This window comes from Toxotes jaculatrix, chromosome 3 (genome assembly GCF_017976425.1).
Source record: "Toxotes jaculatrix isolate fToxJac2 chromosome 3, fToxJac2.pri, whole genome shotgun sequence".
Taxonomy (NCBI): domain Eukaryota; kingdom Metazoa; phylum Chordata; class Actinopteri; family Toxotidae; genus Toxotes; species Toxotes jaculatrix.
The window spans coordinates 13,888,227-13,912,252 of NC_054396.1; the positions used below are offsets into that span (position 1 = coordinate 13,888,227).

Consider the following 24,026-nt stretch of genomic DNA (forward strand, 5'->3'; position numbering starts at 1 on the left):
GAGGAAATGTATAAAAGGCAACACCGCGACCGAGGTGGGTGGCCTTTCGCTCAGGGTTTTCCAGCCACGCCCCCAGCCGAGGCCTGGGCACTGTGCATTTAACTTGTTTTTTAGCAACAGAAACATGATATCTTCAAAAAATCAATGACTTCTCTCTCTTGTTGCTATAAAATGTGGAAGTTGGAATTCCCGGCACATTCCCAAAGACAGTGCATTTGCTGTTTTGGCCACAACCTCACAACTGAGGGATCACAAGAAAGCCCAGGATGTCCGCTTAAAAGGACAGTATGATTGAGATAGATTCTAGAAATGATATTTTGACCTAGGGGTCTCAGACTTGTGTCCCCCACAGAGGACCAAAATGCATTGCCGGGTCTCAGGAGAATATGTTTCTGTGTGACTGCTTTTCCCAGATGGCCATGTGGAGGGAGCTGTGTGATCAGAGATCTAATAAACCGGTGGATATGCTGCATCGCCTTTCCTGGGAGGAAGCTGTTGCCATGGCAACCGCACCACAAGCTCTGCAGGTTAATGGTGGGAAATTATGATTTGCCAGATGCAGCTAACACAGAGTGAATGCTGAATCAACTTTCACACACCTTGTACCATTTGTAGGATAATACCGCATGAGACATATGGCAGCATGGGTAAATTATTGAATGACCCTACTGGACTAAGGTTGATGGTCCCCAAGTCTGAATCTCTGTAGTGTTAAAGGCAACAAATACACTTATTTGCTCCTGCCAAGATTTAGATCAGAAGACTGACACCACTGCCATGTCTATACAATACAAATGAACCAGCAGCAAATTAGCTTAGCACAAAGAATAAAGACAGGAAGGAGACACAGTAAAACCTGAAGTTTTTACACTTGAGTTTTCAAACAGATTAAACAAATGAGATCTAACCTGTGAATTTAGATAATAATAATAATAATAAAGAAAATAAAAGAATAATATACAAATAAAATTTTGAATAAATATTCTGAATAGCACAAATCCTTCATCACACAAATGAAAACACATTAAAGGAAATCTAATTATAACACTATTAACAAAAACCATCTATACATGCATATGCTTGCTCATGGTACCTTTGGGTCTTGTGCTGTCCAGTCTATTGAATCGAAATTGACAATGAATATGCCTCCTGTTGTGACTTTGATTTTTATTATCATGTTTGTACTTACATGGATGATGCTGTCACTTGTCTTGGTTCTGTCTGCGTTCTTGACCTCCTCCCGCATCATATTGATGATGACGCCCTTTCGGTGGCTAGTTATTGGCTTCTCATGGAAACAAGCTTGTTAGCTTTGGTAACCACTTCATGGGGAAATAGTGGATTACAGAGCACATGGTACGTTGATAGTTTTGTTGTAAATAATAACTAATCAATTTCTATAACCTTTACTGAACCCTTTATTGTTTGGGTGTTTATATTCAGAATCAGCCTTGAGGCTAAATACACAATACTCTTCATGCATTTCTTAAACAGGCTAAGGCAGCTGCATGAAATATATAAAATTACTGAGCTTCCAGGAGAGGTTCATTCATTCAGAGACAGACAAAGCCAAACCTCAATCCTCAATTAGAAATGTAAGCACATCTGTAACTTTCTGCTAAATTCCAATATGAACAAACAAAACCTGCACATGACATCTGCCTGGCACAGTTTCTTGTCTCAACACAGAGATGATCACATTTCGTTTCTGTAGCTACAGTATAGATGAAGAACAAGTCAGACAGCCCCCAACGCAGCAGCTCAAACAGCAAGTGATGAAACATTGTCATTTCCACTGCTCCCCTTAGAAAGGAGGAGGAGGAGACAGGTCTGAGAGAAAAGATGTCTTTCTGTTTCTGCATAGACTCCTGTCTGCGTGTGTGTGTGTGTGTGTGTGTGTGTGTGTGTGTACTTTAATCTCTATCTTTTTGAGGACCAATATGAGTTAAAGACCTTACAGAGTGAGGATATTTTGGGAAAGTGAGGACATTGTGCCTGATCCTCACTTTCGGACACACCTCCAAATGGCTGTTTGTGGGTTAAGACTTGGTTTTAGGGTTCAGGGTAGAATTGGGTTTAGGTTAGGGTTAGAATAAGGACTGGGGTTAGGCATTTAGTTGTGATGGTAATGGTTAGGGTAAGAGGCTAGGGAATGCATTATGTCAATGAGTGTCCTCACAGAGACACAAGTACAAGTTTGTGTGTGTGTGTGTGAGTTAGAGAGAGAGTCATAAGATCCACTTAAAAGTCTGCCTCACTTCAAAATTATCATAAATTATTCATCAGAAAGTCATTAAATTTATATCAACTTTGGGTCATCAAAGGTCTTTTGATATCTTTTTTCTTTCTCTCTTTTTTTTTAAACTGGTGATGAATAAACTTCAGTTTTGTAGACTTGAGGAGGAATGATAATAGAAATACATTTTAAAGAAATCAACATCGGACGCCACTGGTTCCTCTAGCGACTCTATCAATTTCACCACAATTCACACTTCGCAGCTCGTGGCCGCTTTGGGTGGGACTTTGGTTCCCATGGTGGTGATGACAGAACAGATGGTGAGGTTGCCTGTTTGGGCACCACTGTCTGTGTCAGGCGCGTTTCAGTCCAGCTGACCTGCACCAGGCAGCTGCTCCTCACTGGAAAGCTGTGCGCTGCAGCGTTTCCACTTCTGAAGTATCCCCGTGTCTTCATCACCGGAGCAGAGCAGATATTACAACCGAGGGGTGTTTTCGCACAGATAGGATTTTACTCACGTTTTACAAGGTTGATTATTCAGATTTTAAAACATAATCTGCAGCCGTCGCGCATCGTCTTCTTGGGGCTGCGGACACCGCATGGGTCAGATACAGTAGCCTGCAGCAGTCTTGCGTACGGAGGATACAGCGTTTCATAGGTGAGAGCAACGTGCTTATTTTAATGCATGTGCTGAAAAACATTTCTTAGTGTCTGTAAAATAAATCTTAGTGTTTTTGCTCGATAGAAAGAGGTCTTTTTTTTCAGCGTGGTCCGGAGTGATAAACTCATACAGATGAAGTCATCATTTGATATGTTTTAGGAAATGCACTGATCAACAAAGATGAAATGAAACAATAACGTGTTCTCTCTCCGGGCTGGGGGCTCCTTGTGCAGCGTGTGTTACTACCGCAAAAAGAAAAGACTGTTTTTATGGCTTCAGCAAACACAGGATTTAATTTAGACAGAAAGAAAGATCCTGAAACATAGTCATAGGCTATTTATTGATGTCTGCTCAGCATTTATCTGCGATGAATGCTTTGGGTTAATCTTTATTAAAAATGTGTTATAGCAGTGTTGGATTTGCGAGGACACTGTCTATTTCTGCAGTCGGTCTATACACAGTATATGATTGTTATTAACGCTTCTCAGGGGACTATTGATAAATAAGAACTGATCGGTGATCAAAGGGAGGGAGACAAAGAAAACATGAACCAAATCTGTGCACTTACAAACCAGGTTGCAACATTCGGATTTCGCCATAAAAAGCTAAATATTAATGGGAATTGCGAGTCTCTGAAAAGCTCATCGTTAAAGCTGCAGTCTTGCCAGCAGACCTGACATTTCACTGCACAGTGACAGAGGGTTCAACTAACAATGTAGTGTAACATTCGCACAAACTGCAGCATCACTGGCCAGCGCAGAGCGCAGCTTTAACAACTAAGAAGCAGCCACGGGCTCATGAGCTCCATCAAACATATTTGCATGCCTGAGGGTCAGGGAATTGGCAGATGTCTGAGATGAAGACACAGAGGAGAGAGACAGGCAAGCCAGTGTTTCTGCTCAGAAGTTTGAGAGAGCAGGGAGAAGTCTGCTATGTTAGGGTCACCTTTTGTCAAGTGGGCACTGTTGTTTCAGCTGCTGCATTACACACCTGTTACTGAGATCACAACACAAAGAGTAAGACACAATGGTAGTTAAGTTACTATAATTTTGATAACAACAGGAGAAAAAATATGCTTTGCAATATTTGATCCATTATCATGTTTTCAAGTGACCTCAACCACACAACTTTATGTAGTTTGTCTTGTGAATAAATGGAGACAATTGATCCAGATGTCACCTAATGAACCAATGATATGAGAGTATAGGAGACTGTGGCACCTTCCCCCAATCTTCACAATGCACAGTGACGTATCTCCTCAGCTAGTAATGTGGAGTGTGAGAACATGCCGAAACAAAAGACTCGTCTTGGTGTGTCTGTGCGTGTTTGGGGAGGAGTCATTGTGAGACACAGGGCCTAAATCTGCAGCATGTGCTGGTGCTGGGGTTCCCACAGCAGTGGTGGGGAGACAGGGGTGCAACAGCTTGACCTTCTCCCTTTGTGAGCATGTTCTGAAGAACAACGTGGACAACATGACGGACCACTGAAAGGTTTTGTCAAGATGTTATGACTCAGTCAGCTGTATTGGCGTCCTTTGTTTTTACCAGCAGTAAACTGAATTTGTGTTATCACTACTTACTCACACTACTTATAGTGTGGCAAAGTATGGTGTAAGATACTTTGATGCTTTTGAATCGTACATTTTTAACTCTCTATAGTGCTTTAAAAAAGTGATTTTAAGCATTTTGAAATTAAATCATTTAGGATTAATGTTAATTAAAAACTAAATGCATGGTCAAAGTTGAATTAAAAGCGGAAAACTATATTTAAAAAATCATGTAGAAAAAGTTTATAAAAATCAATTTTAAACACATTTTTATTGGCACAACCTTTCTGGTTTAGAGGTCAATTTGGATTGTGCAACTTAATCTTCCTTGACCTCTGCGAGATTTGAGACTTTGGCACTGTTGGTATGATTGATCGATGCTCCAATGACAACAAATTGGCTTTTCACCAATACTGCAACTGTGAGGAGAGCTGAAGTGGAGGGGGAGGATGAGGGCAAAAAAGGGGAGAGAAAAAAAAATGAAAGCCAGAGAAGAAAAATTGTGTCAAGATCCATCTCAGTTCCATGGGGAAATAAAGCTACTACATGGATTTGCAGTAAATAGAAATTCAGAGACAATTTATCACGCTGTGGCTTTTAAACCTTATGCAGCATACTTTTCTTTAATTCCATACATAGTATTGAATCTTCTTATTGTACCTTTGGCCCTATTGCTTTTTCAGTTCAGCAGTTTCCTCCCGTGGCCTTCCAAATGAAGAAGAGCCTTCCATCCTCTCCCTCATTACTTTCTCTCTTTTTTCTGACTGAGTGGACATGCATCCTTCTCCTCCTCCGCTCTACACCTCTGCCATCAGCAGCTGCATCAAAGCCCTGTGTGATCTGAAGTGAGACGCTTGCATACTAATGGAGTAGGAACAGGATGTCTCTCAGGCAGTCCAGCGCAGTGAGGACATGGAGAAAACATCAGGCAGCACTACTTAACTTTCCAGCACCACATGAGCTCTGGGTTGAAACTGATTGTCTTGGAAAACTGGTAGCTTTAGAGTAAAAATCTTGCAATGTAGTGTAGTATTACAGTGTGGTGTATGCCAATGTGGGGAAAGAGTCAAACATCCGAGCATATGTGCACGATATGTTCATTGGTCATAAGGCTGCTGTTTTATCATATGCCTTTGTGTTGCAGTCACTTTAATGTACCAGTGGCAGTTCTCGCTGCCATACTCCGTCAGCTGCCTGATGGCTCTAATGGCTGTCTTCTAATGTCTTCATTTGGTTATGAAACAGACATGCCGGTGGCATAGTCGTTGCTATGGTGATGGCATGTCTGTGAGCCTGTTGTGCGGCTGCTGATTCAGAAACACTGCTTACATTTTGCACCCAGTGAAAAGGGCCTCAGAAATAGAGGGGGCAAAGCGTTGCCTCCTATGAAAAATGATGCAGTGTGCTATCAAGTGAGGTTCCTCCTGGCTGCACCAGTGGCACATGACTGAGTCTGAGTCTAGAATTAGTAGCGTTGCATTTAAACTCTTATAAGGTGGAAAATCGAGTTAACTGAAATTACATCACAACAACTTCTTTTAACTTCTTCCACTAAAAACAGCAACTAACGCCTCCACACAAAAAAACCTGCACTGCATAGATCGAAAGAGAAATGAGCCTATGTATGACTACAGGTCTGTGTTCCTTCAGTGGCTCTGACTGTCTTCATTGCTCCCTTTATTGTCCAGCAATGTTGTCTTATTAATGCATTTATGAGGCCTTAACATGAAGCAGACAAAGCTCATTATGTCCCACAATTACATCTTGCTGTCTTGCTCCTATAAAATTCTCTGAAGGTTTATGGGAACCCTGTGGAAATATGAGGTACTGTAGCTGTATATTTGTAGATGTGTGTGTGTTTTATATGTGTGATGTGTACTTAAATTAAAACCTCATAAGGATTGGGAAAGCAAAGAGAGTTAATCCGTCCTGCTGGAGGCTTCAATTCAGACAGTCAGCTGGATAATGCCAAGCTGTTGAGGGATTTTTCTGTCTCCTTCCAGTGGTCTGTGTGTGCATGCATGTCACAGTGTGTGAGTCAAATAACAGAGGGAAAACTGAACGTGTATTTTGTGACAGTGTGGAGATGTGTGCTGTGTAGATACTGTACATCTGTATTCATGCATTTTTAATTACGTTTCCTACAGTGTGTAGGCTCTCTGCTGCCTCAGCCAAGAGATTAGCAATAGATTTTGAGAATACAGGTGCTGGTACACAAGTGGTCCGACCCTGCTTGCGCAGGGAAAGAATTAATCTCAGACCTAATCTCTGCCGCATCCCAGAGAACAAGAGTTCACAAAGGTGTTGTCCCGCCAAAGTGATTCTGTACAGCATGGTGCTATAATAAACCTCATTCCCTTTAAGTTATGATCCTGCAGGATCCAGTTCTCCTCAGATGGAATTCTTGTCATGAATGTATGTGTGGATTTACAATATGTAAACAATGTGTTCTGATATCATACTACTGTTTATATGAGTATTGATTTTAATCCATCATGTCAAAGTGGAAGTCAGAGGTGTTGTATTGCACTGTATGACATGACAGTCATGTAAAAGATGAAAATCAAAGAGGAATTGTGACAGAGTTGGGACAGTCAATTTATATGTGTGTTGATTCAAATTTACAATAGAGGTTGTTCACCAGTTTGAATCCGTGGTTATCCTTAAGGACAATGCTTAACTCATACCACTTCACTGGACCTGGTCTGTGGCCAGCAGTAGGTATCTGTGGGTATACTGGGCAGCTTGTACTTATGAATTTGTGTAACACAGTGATTATGAAGCAGGTCATCAGTGAAAAAGAGCATATGTGCTCAGCAGAGCTTCCATGGGTCAATAAGGTCAACACGTACACACAGTGAGACATAGGTGGGAACGGATGCAGACCCCCATAGTGCTGCTAGGCTGCCAAAAACCTGGCGCCAGGTGTCTGAGTTTTATGGCCTCAGCGTGAAAGCAGCGATTACTCCGCCTGTCTCCTCCGATTTAATACTGGACACATAGAGAAGGACGGAGAACAGATATTATTTATCAGATAATATTTATCTATATATTTAAAATCAAATAGTTTACTTGAAAGACACATGAACTCATTATTTGAGAGATTGAATGATGGTTTCTTAATGGCAGAAGGAGAAACAACACGTTCAGCAGTTTTTCCCAGTCAGGATCTAAGAATAGAGCCTGGAAAAGGTGCAGGTCCCCACTTTCACACTTCAGTCACACTGAGGGAATCAGTTAGATCAGTTTGACTGTGACTGGGTTATTGCAGAGACCAGCCACCTGATACCAGGTACCATATGTGTTTCTACTCAAAGAGAGACAAGCTTTCAGCTACATACTTGTTGTATGTGATTTACGTGCTTTTGCCAAATTTGAGAAATGTTGATTTTCTTCCTGTATGTTTACGTTTCTAGAGACAATCTTAATGTTGTTTTTCTGTGGTGTATAGTATTTCATTTTGCTATTTGTTGAGCTGCTTTTATACTATTCTACATGCAAATGTGGAAGAAAAACTGCGACAAGGTGTCAACACATCACAGGGCGTGAACAGGCAGTACATGAAAGGAGAGAGAAAACAATCTGTCTGTTTTATGTTAATATTGGAAAAACTTGTCAGTTTTGATGTGAAACAAAATACACACAACTATCTCTGTGTATTACACACACACACACACACACACTAACACAAAGTGGATGCTCAACCTCATTTTATTTATAAGAATAAATGTGAGTCAGACTAGAAGCTGATACTGTGGTGTTTAGCTTCACTGAATGAGAGAAAGACAAGAGTTTCTCTTTCTCTCTCTTGCCAGTGTAAACTATTATAGAAGCTGAACATTTCTTTTGGTTGTTCAGATAATTGCCACTCATGCCAACTCCCCCATCACACAGGAGTTTAATATGGGTGGATACATTTTAGGATTTGTTCAAAGAAACTGATGACTGATTTCTCATCCCCATTGCTCATGTTGTCAGATCTGCTTGTGGAAATTGAGTCTGCGCCTGTCATCCCTGCAGACGTTTCTAGGAGTTGGTGTCGTGAAATCGTGAGATTAAAGCAAAAGCGTAAAATATTCCTATTCCTTTTGGGGGCTCTGCCTGTCATTCTACTTCAATCTTTCTCTGCTTGTCATGGTTTGACCGAACTTGGACGAGTATGGTGTACTCGTCCCAGCACTTAAAAAAAAAACTAAAAATTCACTTTACGTGTGCAGGACTGCTTCATATAGGTCTGTATCATAAGTAGTGGGTGATAAACATTGAAGAGTGCACACTCCCTGTATATTAAGCCTGTTGTGTAATGGGCTCACAGCCAGAGTTGCCGGCTGTGCCCACCCCACACACTCGTTCAAGAGGATCACTGATACCAAGCTGGTATCCAGATAATCTACCCAGCCCACAGAGAAAAACATGCTAGTAATCTCAGAGGAGACAGATATGCAACACATCATGGAAGCAGAGCAGAGCTATCAACCTCATCTTTTTAGTTACTGACAAATACTGTACCAGAATTTTACTCCTCTCTATCGGCTAGTTCATGAGCGGAGTAATGGAACGGCCAAATTTCTGTTGCTGCCTCAGAATATCTTTATGGAATCCACACTTGCTGTTAGTTTTAACCTATAATAAGAGATCAATATGTTTGCATTTAGAAGAACAGTGTCTTTGGCTTTCACTTTGGACACTTTAACAAAGAGAATTGCCAGGCAGGTAACATAGTGATTAAGTAGTTTTTGACATACATGATCCCATTGAACTTTATGTCAACGTCCAACTTTTTTTGTATTTTGAAAGTGTGTCTGGCTGTGTATGAGCTCATTAAAAGGAAGGACTAAATGTCTACACAACAGCAGGCCAACAAGACAAATTTGACAGATTAATTCTGCCCCGTTGGACATGTCAGCTTAGTCCCCTAAATATCTGTGTGGGGTGGCACTGGAAAACTGCCAGTTGCCTCATTTGTTACCCTCTGCAAAGAAACTAAGTGTAACTCTCTCACTTTCTCTAAGCAGCTGTTTTACAGTTTCAGTACTGTGTTACCTAATCCTTTACTTTTTTTTTTGCAAACACATAATCAAAAATGCTGTAAATCTAAATTGCCTTGTTTTTTTCTTTTTTTTAGATTTAAACCTCAAGGTGTGGAAGTGAGGTACAGTGGTGAAGTTTGGACCAGATGTTCCTTGGGCTTGACTTCTTCAAACACTTTCCTCTGGATTAGAAATCACCACTCATTATAGGGCCTACAGCAGCTAGCTACCAGCAGAGAAGACTTGTGCTCATGAACCCTCCCTTCATACCCTTCTCCTGAACACTGCCTCTCATCTAAGCTTTGTGTGAGCAGAGAGGGCAAACAAAATGGCGCTCAGCTCTCAGCCTTGGCCTCCTTTAATCTGGCTGTGCATGGTATTGGCTCTTTGCTTTCTGTCGCCCATACATAGCAAAGAATGTCCTTGTTTGTGCGTGTGCGAAATCCGCCCTTGGTTCACCCCCCAGTCAACCTACAAGGAGGCAACCACAGTGGACTGCAATGATTTAAGGCTCACACACATCCCTACCAACCTGTCAGCAGATACCCAGGTGTTACTGCTTCAAAGTAATGCCATCTCACACACCAGTGGAGAGCTGGATACACTGTTCAACTTGACAGAGTTGGACCTATCTCAGAACAACTTCAGCACTGTGGAAGCAGTGGGCCTCACAAACACGAACCACCTGACTACTCTGCATCTAGAGGAGAACCAGATCAGTCAGCTGCCAGACCACTGCCTGGGAAACCTCTCCAACCTCCAGGAGCTCTACATAAATCACAACCAGATAAATTCCATCTCTCCTCGGGCATTTGCAGGCTTGCGCAGCTTACTGCGCCTTCATCTTAACTCCAACAGGCTCCATGTCATAGACAGTCGCTGGTTTGAAGAAACACCTAACCTTGAGATCCTCATGATCGGGGAGAACCCAGTCATTGGCCTGCTAGACATGAACTTCAAGCCTCTAGGGAGCCTGAGGAGTCTGGTCCTGGCAGGCATGGACCTCACTGATGTGCCAGCGAATGCATTTGTAGGTTTGGATAACCTGGAAAGCATTTCTTTCTATGACAACAAACTGGCCAGAATCCCTCAACTAGCCCTTCAGAAAGTTCCCAATCTGAAATTCTTGGATTTAAACAAAAATCCAGTCCACAAAATCCAGGAAGGAGACTTCAGGAACATGCTACGTCTGAAGGAGTTGGGCATCAATAATATGATGGAGTTAGTGTCTATTGACCGTTACGCTCTTGACAACCTGCCAGAACTGACAAAGCTGGAGGCGACGAACAACCCTAAGCTGTCTTACATCCACAGGTTGGCCTTTAGGGACATGCCCTCCTTGGAGAGCCTGATGCTCAACAATAATGCCCTCACTGCCCTTTACCAGCACACTGTGGAGGTGCTGCCTAATCTGCGGGAGATCAGTCTGCACAGCAACCCATTGCGCTGTGATTGTGTCATTCAGTGGATGAGTTCTAACAGGACCACAGTACGCTTCATGGAGCCCCTGGCCATGCTGTGCAACTCCCCAGTAGAACTCAGGGGCCAGCGGGTTAGAGAGCTAAGGCTGTTGGAGTCCCCAGAGCAGTGCCTCCCCCTCATATCCCATGACACCTTCCCCAGCCACTTGAACCTTGAGCTGGGCATGAGTGTCAGTCTTGACTGCAGGGCCATGGCTGAGCCAGAGCCAGAGATCTACTGGGTGACTCCACTTGGGACCAAAATCACTATAGACACTGTGTCAGAGCGGTACCACTTGAGCAGTGAGGGGACGCTGCGGCTGTCTCATGTGCAGGTGGAAGATTCTGGCCGTTATACCTGTGTGGCTCAGAACACAGAGGGCGCTGACACACGTGTCGCCACCGTGCGTGTAAATGGCACCCTTCTTGATAGTGCCCAGGTGATGAAAATCTTTGTCAAGCAGACTGAGTCTCACTCCATCCTGGTGTCTTGGAAGGTCAACTCAAATGTTATGTCATCCAATTTGAAGTGGGCCTCAGCCACCATGAAGATTGACAACCCACACATCACCTATACAGCTCGTGTCCCTGTTGACGTTCATGAGTACAACCTCACACACCTTCAGCCTGCCACTGAGTATGAGGTATGCCTCACAGTCTCCAACGTCCACCTGCAGACCCACAAATCTTGCGTTAATGTGACAACACGTAGTGCCACATTTGCCCTGGACCTGTCAGACCAGCACCCAAGTGCGGCTGTGCTTGCTGTCATGGCGACCATGCTGGCCTTCCTCAGTCTGGGCACTGTGGGTGTCTACATGGCCCGCAGATGGAAGAGAAAAAACTACCACCACTCTCTGAAGAAATACATGCTGAAGACCTCCTCCATCCCCCTTAATGAGCTTTACCCTCCACTCATCAACCTGTGGGAGGCTGATGGTGAGAAGGACAAAGATGGCAGCACAGAGGGAAAGCCCTCTCCTGTTGACACCACACGTAGCTATTACATGTGGTGAGGATTTAGTAAGGAGGCCTGGCTGCCTCTCCAGCAGCACAAAAAGACACACTTTTGCCATTTTGGTGCAAAAGTTGAATAAAGTTGCAAATGTTTTTTTGTATTCTCAGCTTTGCTAATAAGAGGCAGAGTGATCAAGGACAGGATTTTTATTAGTATAGCGTATCGCCTTTGTTTGATTCTTTCTATCTCTTAATTGTTTTGGACTCTCCAAGATGGCAGCTGTATTTAGCCTCCAGGTTGTCTTAGTTGCTATGCTCTGTTTCCTTGGTGCATTTTTGACTCACTTTCTTTTGGGTTAAAAATCCAGCAGAAGGAGCCGACAGTCTTCTTGCAGTATTATTAAGTAGAGATCAGTGTTTCTTTCTCTGTTTTGTAAAACAGGTAATCTGTTGTGCACTGATAGATAACGGAGTTTGAATGAACTTCAATTAAAAGCTGACAGCGGGGATTAGACTTGTTAAACTGTCTACTGAATGTTAGCAATTGTGCAGTAATGTTGTATCAACTATACCTTTGAACTTTCTGATTTAAATTGCAAGAGTATAGGATTTTAGTTTGCTGATAAATGTGGTGTTAATGCTAGCAATACAAAATATTTTGAGGTTTTATCTTTTTCTTTTTTTTTTGACTAAGGTGCACTAGAAACTTTTTTGACCCTTTCCCCATTTACTTGCTTATTTTGCTAGATTTTTTCGCTAATTGCTTAGTTTATTATTTTCACATGCAATATGTATACTGAAGAAGTCAAAATAAATAATTTTTGGTTCTTTTTGCAGACATATGGTCTTTTTTTCAATTCCTCTTCTAGTTCTGCATCCATCATATCCTAAGAGTTTAAGCAGACGCACTCTCTTGTGAAACATGCTGTTGGTTTCATGTGGATTCTCAATCATGTATCTTAGAGGAAGCTTTTACTGTGTCTCATACATGCAGTATACAGTGGGTACGGAAAGTATTCAGACCCCCTTAAATTTTTTACTCTTTGTTATATTGCAGCCATTTGCTAAAATCATTTAAGTTCATTTTTTCCCCTCATTAATGTACACACAGCACCCCATATTGACAGAGAAACACGAAATTGTTGACATTTTTGCAGATTTCTTAAAAAAGAAAAACTGAAATATCACACGGCCATAAGTATTCAGACCCTTTGCTGTGACCCTCATATATTTAACTCGGGTGCTGTCCATTTCTTCTGATCATCCTTGAGATGGTTCTACATCTTCATTGGAGTCCAGCTGTGTTTGATTATACTGATGGACTTGATTAGGAAGGCCACACACCTGTCTATATAAGACCTTACAGCATGTCAGAGCAAATGAGAACCATGAGGTCAAAGGAACTGCCTGAAGAGCTCAGAGACAGAATTGTGGCAAGGCACAGATCTGGCCAAGGTTACAAAAACATTTCTGCTGCACTTAAGGTTCCTAAGAGCACAGTGGCCTCCATAATCCTTAAATGGAAGACGTTTGGGATGACCAGAACTCTTCCTAGAGCTGGCCGTCCGGCCAAACTGAGCAATCGGGGGAGAAGAGCCTTGGTGAGAGAGGTAAAGAAGAACCCAAAGATCACTGTGGCTAAGCTCCAGACATGCAGTCAGGAGATGGGAGAAAGTTCTAGAAAGTCAACCATCACTGCAGCCCTCCACCAGTCGGGGCTTTATGGCAGAGTGGCCCGACGGAAGCCTCTCCTCAGTGCAAGACACATGAAAGCCTGCATGGAGTTTGCTAAAAAACAGATGGTGAGAAATAAGATTCTCTGGTCTGATGAGACCAAGATAGAACTTTTTGGCCTTAATTCTAAGCGATATGTGTGGAGAAAACCAGGCACTGCTCATCACCTGTCCAATACAGTCCCAACAGTGAAGCATGGTGGTGGCAGCACCATGTTGTGGGGGTGTTTTTCAGCTGCAGGGACAGGACGACTGGTTGCAATCGAAGGAAAGATGAATGCGGCCTAGTACAGGGACATCCTGGACGAAAACCTTCTCCAGAGTACTCAGGACCTCAGACTGGGCCAAAGGTTCACCCTCCAACAAGACAATGACCCTAAGCACACAGCTTAAATAACAAAGGAGTGGCTTCAGGACAACTGGATGGCCCAGCCAGAGCTCTGACTTAAACTCAATTGAGCACCTCTGGAGAGACCTGAAAATGGCTGTCCACCAACATTCACCATCCAACCTGACAGAACTGGAGAGGATCTGCAAGGAGGAATGGCAGAGGATCCCCAAATCCAGGTGTGTAAAACTTGTTTCATCATTCCCAAAAAGATTCATGGCTGTATTAGCTCAAAAGGGTGCTTCTACTAAATACTGAGCAAAGGGTCTGAATACTTATGGCCGTGTGATATTTCAGTTTTTCTTTTTTAATAAATCTGCAAAAATTTCAGCAATTTCGTGTTTCTCTGTCAATATGGGATGCTGTGTGTACATTAATGAGGGAAAAAATGAACTTTCGTGAATGTGATTTTATAAAATGGCTGCAATATAACAGAGTGAAAAATTTAAGGGGGTCTGAATACTTTCCGTACCCACTGTATACAGAGACAGACGGACAGATAGGTGGATAGATGGATAGATAGAGCTTTTACTGCCCTCTGGTGGATGTCATACATATTAAATTTGTTCAGTATGTCATGGAGGTAGACATGAAGTGCCACTGAGATTTTTTGCATCAGTTAACCAAACCTAAAGTCTTCCATGCATATACAATTCAGTATAACTGTGCTTTATTTTAAATTATTAAATATACAAAACATTTAACAATAATTTTACAGCAAAACAGTAAGAACAGACTTTCAGTCTTTATTTCAACCAGTCTTAAGCTGATAATGACAACCAACAAAATTGTAAAGATTTCTTTTCACATTTCCAAGACCCCACTGATCTTTGCTGCTGAATTGTTATATGACCCAAGCAGAGACAATGACTTGAGTTATTCAGGTCTCTCTCCCCACTCAGAGGTGTAAAGAGAACAGATACTAGACAACATTTTCATAGAAAACAATGTTTTCTATTCAGTCTGAGAAAATAAAGTTTTAAATGTTAAGAGTTCTGACAATATCTGCAGCAGTGTAGGACATATTCTACAAACTGTTTGAGGGCCTCTGTCTTTTTTTTTCCCTTTTAAATCATGCTAATGCGAAGGCAGATAATTAACCTCACTATCAAATTCAAATACTGATTCCATTGGTTCTCCCTGCATCCAACACTGGGGTTAGAGAGCAGCTGGAATAAGGGACCCTGTGTTCAAGACAAGCAGGTCAGGTCACAGTTTCTCCTGAGAGACACAGCGAAAGCCAAGATTAGAGGCTGAGCTGTCTGGTGTGTTCTGGCTTCGGGCCGCACATCGGTATCTGTAACAATAAGACTGGAGGAAGGGGGAAAAAAAGAGGGAAATTTATTGTCAGTGAATGAATTTTCTCAGGAATTGTAACAGTGTTTCAAAAAGAAAAAAACACAAACTATGGAGACAATCACACAGTGAGCAGTTTAGTTTAGTTTAGCCACCATTTAATGCTTTGAGAACTTTTTTATTCACCCCATATCGAGCCTGTTTGTGCATATTCACCAAGCATCTCAAACTGTTGTCCTCTCCTCCCTCACATGGTTTATTCATATGAAACAAACAGACCTCTGTGCTTAGGACTTATTTTGAATGCAATTAGTTACATTCCCATGGCAACCAATGCTGTTGGCAAACAAACTGCAATGGACGTTAGTGGGCGGCTCAAATGGTGTTGCAGATAAAGCAAATGAACCATATTTGGTATGAGTTTTCTTGTACTCTCCAAGAACATTATGAAATTTTCACATTTTTCAAGTGTCTTAAAAGTGCATGCACTAGCACAGAAACTACTTTATCCTCACATATTGTATGAAGAGGAAAAGACAGGAATAAGAGAGAGGCTGCATTTTCCATTTGTAATCAAACAGATGGGGAGTAATAGAGAGCTTCCATACTCTCTACAAATGCCGGTCAGAGCTGTTGTTGTCTTGTTTTGATACTTGCTATAACATGTTTGCACCTCTAGCGAGAGCTGTTTTGCTTTCACTGATCCACTCTCATCATAAAACACCCCGCTGCCCATGAAATCTATCTACCAAATAAGCCCCCTCGATAGTTCTCATGTCATTAAGCATCCATATTAGCATTTCTAATCTAATCTAATCTAATCTATCACTTCCAACAAGATAGATTTTGAACTTGATCTTTTGATTAAATCTGTAGAAAATAATTGTCTTCTTCACCTTGTGGCACATATATGACCCTCCCTTCTTCACTTTGTCTGTGCCTGAAGGAGGACCTTTCTGAAAGACAGAAGGATGAGGAGATGTCAGAGCCACACTAAACCTGGGAAAACTCAAACGCTTCGAGGTAATGTGTTCTTACTGGGTTGTGTTGCTGGTCTGTGGTGTGATGAACAGTCCACCAGTCTGAGGTCCATTCCCATGCGTTCCCTACCATGTCATACAGACCAAAGCCATTAGCAGGAAAGGACATCACCTGTAGGATATGGAGAAAATTATTAATGCACATTAATGCAGGTTCTAATTAAGAATTTTATTAGGACAAAACTATGAGAAATGCTGTTGTTTCTTATGAAAGCGTGGAAGATGTGTAAGCCCTATGGATTGTTCTCTGCATTTGGGGCACGTATTGTATGCAGTAGTCAGTGCCTGTTGCTATGATGACTAAATGGCACAAAGCTGCCTGGCTTGTATTTATTACCCCATGGATCATCACCAGGGATAGCTGTGCGTTACTATCTGAGTTTTGCGGCAACAACAGACTCACCTACACCTAAATTTCTGCTGTGAGGATCTGCTACAACTCTGGAAACTCTGGTGCTTAACATCGTCCTTCCAATTGTGAGACCACAGTGGGACTCCTATCAGTTTGCTTATAAGGCCAAAAGGAGGACTGAGGATGCTGAGATATGACTCCTTCATTGCCTCCTAGAACAGCTACACAACTGGCAACTTCGCCAGACTCCTCTACATTGATTTCAGTTCTGCTTTTGACACCATCCAGCACCACCAGATGATCAGGAAACTCCATCAACGCAACATCCTTCCAATTCACATTCACTGGGTGCACAACTTTCCACAGACCGCAGTTAGAGTGGGCACAGTAACATCCCCACCCTCCATCACTACCAGCAGAGCCCCACAACATTGCGTCCCAAGCTGTTTCCTGCCTACCCTATACACAAAGACTGTGTCAGCCCATCACTCCTCACTACGTACTGCAAATACTCAGATGATGGGGTCATATTTGCACTTTTTGATGACAATAACTCCACTAGGCTGTCATCCATCTGCTTGTTCACACAGTGGTACATGAACAATTACCTGCAGCTGAATGTAACAAAGAAAAAGAACTGTTAATTAACACTTTCGCACTCCCATGACTGCACCTGCACCAATAATGAAACTGCTGAGATGGTGGAGGGCTTCAAATGCCTTGGGCTCACCCTGGACAATAAACCGGGCTTTGATAAACACACCACTGACATCCATAAACGCTGCCAACAAAGATTCTCTGCCATCCGCAAACTCAAAGCACTTTCTGTTGCCCCCCCCCCCCCCCCCCCCCCCCCCCCACCTCCTGCTGCTGCTGCTGCTTTACAAAAACATACTTCAACCCATTCACCTCTATTGTTCCCGCCGTTTGTAAAACATGTTATCTGCCTCCAATATAAAAAAAGAACTCCTACACATCACACACAATGCCTCTAAAATTATCGGCCTCTCCACCCCCAACCTCTCAGACCTCGACACCAAAGCCATCACACGCAAAGCACGTACCATTGCACAGGACCTTAGACACCCACCTAAACCCATTCTTCACACTGCTTCCATCAGGTTGCAGATACAGATCCCTGGCCTGGAAATGGGCACACTATGACTGGAGTATTGTCAACTCTACCTAACTCTATCAGGTGTAGAGGTGCTACATATATATACACGTATGTGTGTATAAATGTGGATGTATCCTGTATGTATGGTTCAGTGTAGTTACGTTGGGAGTATATTGTATTTATGTAACCTATGTGTTTATATGAGCCTTTGCACAGTGTGTGGCAACAAATTTCCTAGAAAAAAGGACAATAAAGAATCTAACCATCTATTTATCTATGTCTGTATGCACTGCTGTGCTGTATGTGCATTGTTGTTATGATTACCAGAATGAGCTTGTGACTCTGAGGGAATTTTCTTGGAACTGACTCACGTACAGATCATTTTGTTGGCGGTCTGAATTAACATTTAGTCTCATCTGTTTTTCCCCTCATTCTTTTTTCTATTGTCTCACATGCCACTTAAACTGTTTTCCATTGTGCAGCTGCTTAAATCAGACATCAGTAAACGAAAAAAAGAACGGTGCGCTGAAATGATTGTATAGTATTATTTATATACAGTATGTAACAAGTGAAATGTAAATATACCTGTATTTTCAGATTGTGAGATGCAGATTGGAGGACAGTTTCCTTTCAGCAGCTCATACCCTTCTGAGAATCTGAGTGCATACATTCATCACTGATACTTCCCAAGTTCCCCCTCCCCGGCCCTCCCCACTGAAGGATGAGATTGAATTAATATTATCTAATGTAATATCTAATGGTTATTCATTTGATCTCTGCAAACTGCAAGCTACCAGTATGACTCTATCAACTTCTGAAATGAGCTCTTATCTCCAGCACCTTTCATTTCCTGTACATTCTATAGGCAGCGGCTCAATTATAAGTCTGTTCCAAGTTCTGTGACAATGCCTCACACTGTCACTCTTTCTCCTCCCTAACCTGAAATATCACATGTCTTTAACACACCCAAACTATGGCACTCTCCATACTTGTTTGTTCAACTTACTGGTGAGGTTTTGATGAACCCATCCTCTCCAGAGTTATGGTTGGGGAAATCCCCCTGCCAGAGGTTGGCGTAGTGTTGTCCTTTTGGGTTCAACTTGTTTCCCCAGGGGTAAAGCCTTACCAGTAGGAGCAGAATAAAAGAAAATTGACATAGGACAAAGTACAAACGTGTATGAAGACAGCAGCACTTGCACATTCATTGTAATATTTCATATTCGCATAATGAGTAAATATCATACCTGTCTTTCAGGCCGCTCCTGCAGGCATACTCCCATTCTGCCTCTGTAGGAAGTCTCTTGTTGGCCCAGGAGCAGTAGGCGACAGCATCTGCCCAGGACACATGTAGAACAGGATGGTCCAGTCTGCAAAAAACAAAAACAGGTTTAAAGTTAATTACTAAGCTCCTCTTTCATTTATTGCTGCTTGTTTTTGCCAAAAGATATAACTAAATTAAAAAGAAAAAACTGAAAGAAAATAAAGGCTTGCTGTGAGATTGAGATGCAATACTGACACAGAGGACAAAGGATATTCTTGAAAGCATTATGAAGCTTTTAGTATATTAAGTACAGTGTGTTTCAACCTGTCTTTGATGTTGGAGTCTGGACCCTCGGGGTGTCTCCAGCTGGCCCCTTTGACTGGAAGCCACCAGGGGGCAGCAGCCACCTGATAACAAGATAATGGGTAACAGTGGTTACACACTGATATCCGATATTCTTCTTTTATACTCTTGCTCAATCTCTTACATACACTCTTCAGGGTTCATCTATACTTTTTACTACTCTTTAGTGTACTGCAACAGTGCTAATGGTTTCTAGTATTATCGGACTAATGGGCACACAGCACCCTCTCAGCCACATGATCAGGCTGCATATGACAGCTGAGATGAAGCAGTAAATTCCCCGCTGTCTGGCTTTCGTCTATGGGAGGCCTGCTGTGCTTGGGCCTCTTGCAACCAATCTGTGAACATTCACAAGACTCTTAAAAAACTGTAGAATATGTCTTCATGTCTATGTAAAGCCAAAAATACGTGCGGCCTGAGGCTGGCTCTTTGAAGGTTTTCCAGAAAGAGGCTTAGTGCACCTATAGTACTCTAAAGAGTTCAAATAAATTATGGTCGGATGAAGTCCAGGCATTTACAGATTGTCAATAGAATAAAGTGGGTGTAACATATATGTATTTCCTCCAACATTTGTAATAAATATTATTGGAATATTCAAAGTACATAACTCTTACTACCAGCAACCTACACATGTGCTGGTTCATACAAAATAAGCCAAAATCTTTAAGAAAACCAAGAGAGGCAAAGTGAAGAGAAATTTGTAGATAGATAGATAGATAGGTAGATACTAAAAGCAGGAAGCAGAGACTCTGTCCAACTTAAAAAACAAAGTGTGTGAACTTTTCCCCCTAGCCTGAATGCTCCAAGTTTCCATGACAACTACAAAGGAGTGAGTGTTCATCTGTGAGCGATTACATGGCTGCGTGTGGTGTGAGTATGTGTAAACGTGTGTGTGTGTGTGTGTGAGACTGTGTCCTGGTTTGTCTCTGTTGTGAAGTGTGGAGAAAGACAAGCTAAAATTCAAAGTGTACCCATGTCTGAGATCTTTCTACAACACTTCACTACTGATGCAGCGTAAGAAAAAGTGAGTTGTACGGGCAAGTCGACTGTTGGATAATCATACTTACTGCTTGGGTGATTTGATTCTTGACTGTGTCGCTCAAAATTCCCTCAAATACAAATGAGTCTCCAAATTTCTCTGCCTAAAAGAGGACGGATAAAAATATTATTAGTAAAGATGATGCCTATTGACCCTAAAAACATTACAATAACTACTGCCAAACATTTGCTTTCATGCTGGTTACTGATTGGTTTGCTTGATTCAACTGATTTTTAATTAATCCAACAATGCATCCCATGGTTTAGTCTTAGACACACTGTGATTATCACATACCTCAGTAACATATCCTGTGGCACTGACAAAGCTCTGGAACTGCCTGTTAGTGACTTCCTGGATGTCCATGTAGAAGGAGTCCACGTACACTAGCCTCTGAGGGCCTTCTCCGTCTGCAGGGATGCTGGGGTTGTCCGTACCCATCAGGAATTCTCCTCCAGAAATCAGCACCATCTGTATCCAAGAGAAGATAAATCTAAATAATAATCTAAATAAAATCAAAATAAAGGTTTGAGGAAGAAGGTTACAGAATTAAAAGGATTATGAATCTTTGAAAAGGCTGGCAGCTTAATCTCATCTGAGTGTAAAGATAGCTCAGAGAGTACATAATACAATTAGGATGCAATATCAACAGCAAGAAAAAGGTGCATTGGCTATAGCAACTTGGCAAGCATTTCTTAAGCATTTCTTGAACAATGCTATTTTTCTTTCAGTTTGTCTTAAACTGCAACACCAGATATCACCTATCTTTGGTTACCTGTGTGCTGCACAGGGCCTGTCGTGTAATATTATCTGAGGTTTTCAAGGGCAAAGGGAACTTCCATGTCCTGAGCTGACTGAGAAGCAGTCAGACTTCTTCACTGGGATTGCCAAAACCCTAACTGAGACCTTAATCAATGCCAAAAATAACCATCTCATAGGTAGAACTTGCTGACTAAGCGGAGCATAAAGCACACTGCGCTTTCTGAGAATAAGGGTGAACAAGGAAATAGAAGACAATAGTCTGCTTATATCAATCACAGGGCCATTCTCTGAAACAGTCTGAAACAAAAGCAGGTTTAAGCAACTGTTGGAGACTAGTCTGTCAGAAATGTAGAGCCATGGATTCACTAAATTCCCCACTTTCTGTTCAAAGTCAGAATATTCACGCCATGATCCACGGAGGCCCAAATTACTGTGCACCAAACTAAAGAGGGGGAACCTGTGAAATAGCAGCTATGGAGTAACTTTTGACTTAAAATGTGAGCCCTTTTGTTTGATAAAGTATACTGTCTTGCTTATGGGCACTTAGCAGGGCAACTGCCAAGTAAATATACTTACTGGATAAGACTAGACTTGGGAAAAGTATATATATAAACTTGTACTGCAAGAGCAGTCACAACATGCAGCAAGTCACCACACTGGCAGCTTTTCAGAAACTAAATTATTTTAAAGTTGTGATCTTTCAGAAAAGCATTTAAAAATCCCAAACCCCGTGGTCATGTGGTCACTCCTCTCTTCTCTCTTGTCCAATAAAGGCAAAGAAGGAAGTTGATTGGTGTTCACATGACAGAAGACCCCGCTCACCTTACTCTGTATTTTCTTCTCATCTTCCTGAGCCTCAGGCAGCCTCTCGTTGGCGCCTCTGGAGTATTTGACGGCTGACTCTCCTGAAGCCGTCCTCCTGTCCTCCACGGGCTCCGCAGCAGCAGCAGCGGCTCTCTTCAGGTTTTCACAGCCGCAGCCCGCTGCTCCCTGCGGGGCCGCGACGTCCTGCTCGGCCCCGCATGAACTCTGAAGACATGCAACTTTATTTACACACCCAAAGATGAATAACAAAACAAAACAGCGAACCATTCTTGCAAGAAGCGGCTCAAGCTCCAGCCCTACTCATGTTGTTGATACTCCTACTTCCGCAAAGTCACGTGGTCAGTCAGCTGGCTGCAGGACCCAAACCTAACTCTTTCCTACCCGAAGTGAATATTTGCTGTATGTTTCTATTAATCCACACATATTTGTATATACACATATACACATTGCAAATGTGTATATCCCCCCCCACTTTATTCAAGTACGTGTTTAACCAAAACCACCAATGTGTTGCTGTGTGACAGTTTATTTCAGTTTATTTATTTATTTTTTTTGCACCAAATAAATCAAAGCACTGCAGTGGGGGTGGCAGTGGTGATAATAACAGTTCTGGTTCCCTTGGTGGTAAAGGATGGGACCACATGGACATCATTTCCCAGCTATCAACACTACGGCCGCTTGAGGAGAAGAAGAGGTGGCAGCGAGCCAAAGCAGCTCAGCCACAGCCAGTGTGTGTGTGTGCGCGCTGCCTGCCTCAGTGAGCCCAGCCCCGGAGCACCGACAGGCGCGGAAAGGTGATAGAGCTGTCAGGAAAAAAAAAGAAAGAAACCCTGGATTACTGCAGTCGCTGACGGCTGGATCTCACCCTCGACAGGATAGGAGAGGAGAAGAGAGCCACAGTCATGTTATCTTAGATGCTCCACAGAAACCTGAACAACCGAGCGTTTCCCACAGCCGAGGTAAAGTTGAGCGCACAACTTGTTCAGTTTACCATCCTGTCTTCCTCTCTTCCGATCTCTATCTCCTCTTTTTCCTCGCAGCGGAGAACAAGCTTTTTTAGTCCGCTCTCCTTACATGGTTAACAAAACGCTCACGGCTCATGACCGATGCTTGTGATGCACTCGATTACACAGTTGTGACCAAAGAAAAAACAAAACAAAAGCCAAAACAACATGTATCGGACTGCTGTCTAAAACCACGGTGTGATTGCGGATGCCGTGTAAAATGACAGCCTGCCATCGCTGGACGCGCTTATTCAAGTTTCGTGGGTTTTTTTGTTTTGTTTTGTTTTGTTTTGTTTTGTTTTGTTTTTGTTTTTTGAGGTTAGAAAACAGGGCAGCGAGGAGGATGCGACACTTTTTCTGCAAGATAGCTGACAATTTCCACATTTATGTCATTAGTTTAAGCTTACAGCAGTCGGCCGCCAAATCCGCCGTAAATAGTTCATTTTTAAAAATGATTAATCGACCTCAGTGAGAGGTAGTGCTTCAAAAGTAGGCAGATGACCTGAGTGGTGAACCTGCAGTGCCCACATATCCTCTTCTGCGGCGATGACCTGTTGCCTTCCTGGTATAGCTGCATCTCCTAATCATTAACTGTTGAGTCCTGAGCCTCAACATACTAATGCAAACAGGTTACAGTTGCACCAAACAGAGAATTTTTTTTCCTGCAGCTATGCAAATCCACACAGACAGACAGTGGTTTCAGTGTAGTCGCGACCTCTCTCAGGAAACACTGTCATTTAAAACTCGCACTGCCACCTAACTGGGAGCTCTGCAGCTGCACGAGTCTGCGTATGGATATTGGGTGAATATATTGCTCTCATCATATTTGCATACGCAGGTGAAGCTAAATGAATGTAATTGGAGATCACTGTCAACATAAGGATGTTTCAGCTTTTTTTTTTTTTGGATTAGAACTTCTAAACTTAAATTTCTAATGTGCAGAACACAGAGTGAGAAAT

General features: G+C 42.4%; 3 protein-coding genes across 11 annotated transcripts in view; 2 read left to right on the forward strand and 1 right to left on the reverse strand.

Annotated features, from left to right (window-relative positions):
- Positions 1-9,801: 9,801 nt before the first annotated feature.
- Positions 9,802-12,263, forward strand: LOC121179719 (leucine-rich repeat neuronal protein 1-like). The gene has a single exon (XM_041034702.1). It carries the CDS (start codon positions 9,802-9,804, stop codon positions 11,947-11,949), a length of 2,148 nt encoding a protein of 715 aa, XP_040890636.1. The 3' UTR covers positions 11,950-12,263.
- Positions 12,264-15,048: 2,785 nt separating this feature from the next.
- On the reverse strand, positions 15,049-23,674 carry sumf1 (sulfatase modifying factor 1). 4 transcript variants are annotated; one of them, XM_041034703.1, is made up of 10 exons: positions 23,570-23,674; positions 22,061-22,267; positions 20,774-20,947; positions 20,508-20,582; positions 19,402-19,484; positions 19,061-19,183; positions 18,823-18,937; positions 16,346-16,459; positions 16,204-16,263; positions 15,049-15,322 (listed from the first exon to the last, which is right to left on the reverse strand). In XM_041034703.1, the coding sequence occupies exons 1-10, from the start codon at positions 23,642-23,644 to the stop codon at positions 15,221-15,223; spliced, it is 1,128 nt and encodes a 375-aa protein (XP_040890637.1). In that variant the 5' UTR covers positions 23,645-23,674; the 3' UTR covers positions 15,049-15,220. The 4 variants fall into 4 exon arrangements, with proteins under 4 accessions (XP_040890637.1, XP_040890641.1, XP_040890640.1 ...); XM_041034707.1 differs by lacking the exon at positions 23,570-23,674 and adding an exon at positions 23,475-23,525; XM_041034706.1 differs by lacking the exon at positions 23,570-23,674 and adding an exon at positions 22,929-23,033.
- Positions 22,892-24,026, forward strand: part of LOC121179718 (inositol 1,4,5-trisphosphate receptor type 1) — a 66,220-nt gene continuing 65,085 nt past the window's right edge. For all 6 annotated transcript variants that reach the window (XM_041034696.1, XM_041034698.1, XM_041034699.1 and 3 more), the window contains exon 1: positions 22,892-23,022. The gene's annotated coding sequence lies outside the window, so the exon portion shown is untranslated. The remainder of the gene's footprint in view (positions 23,023-24,026) is intronic.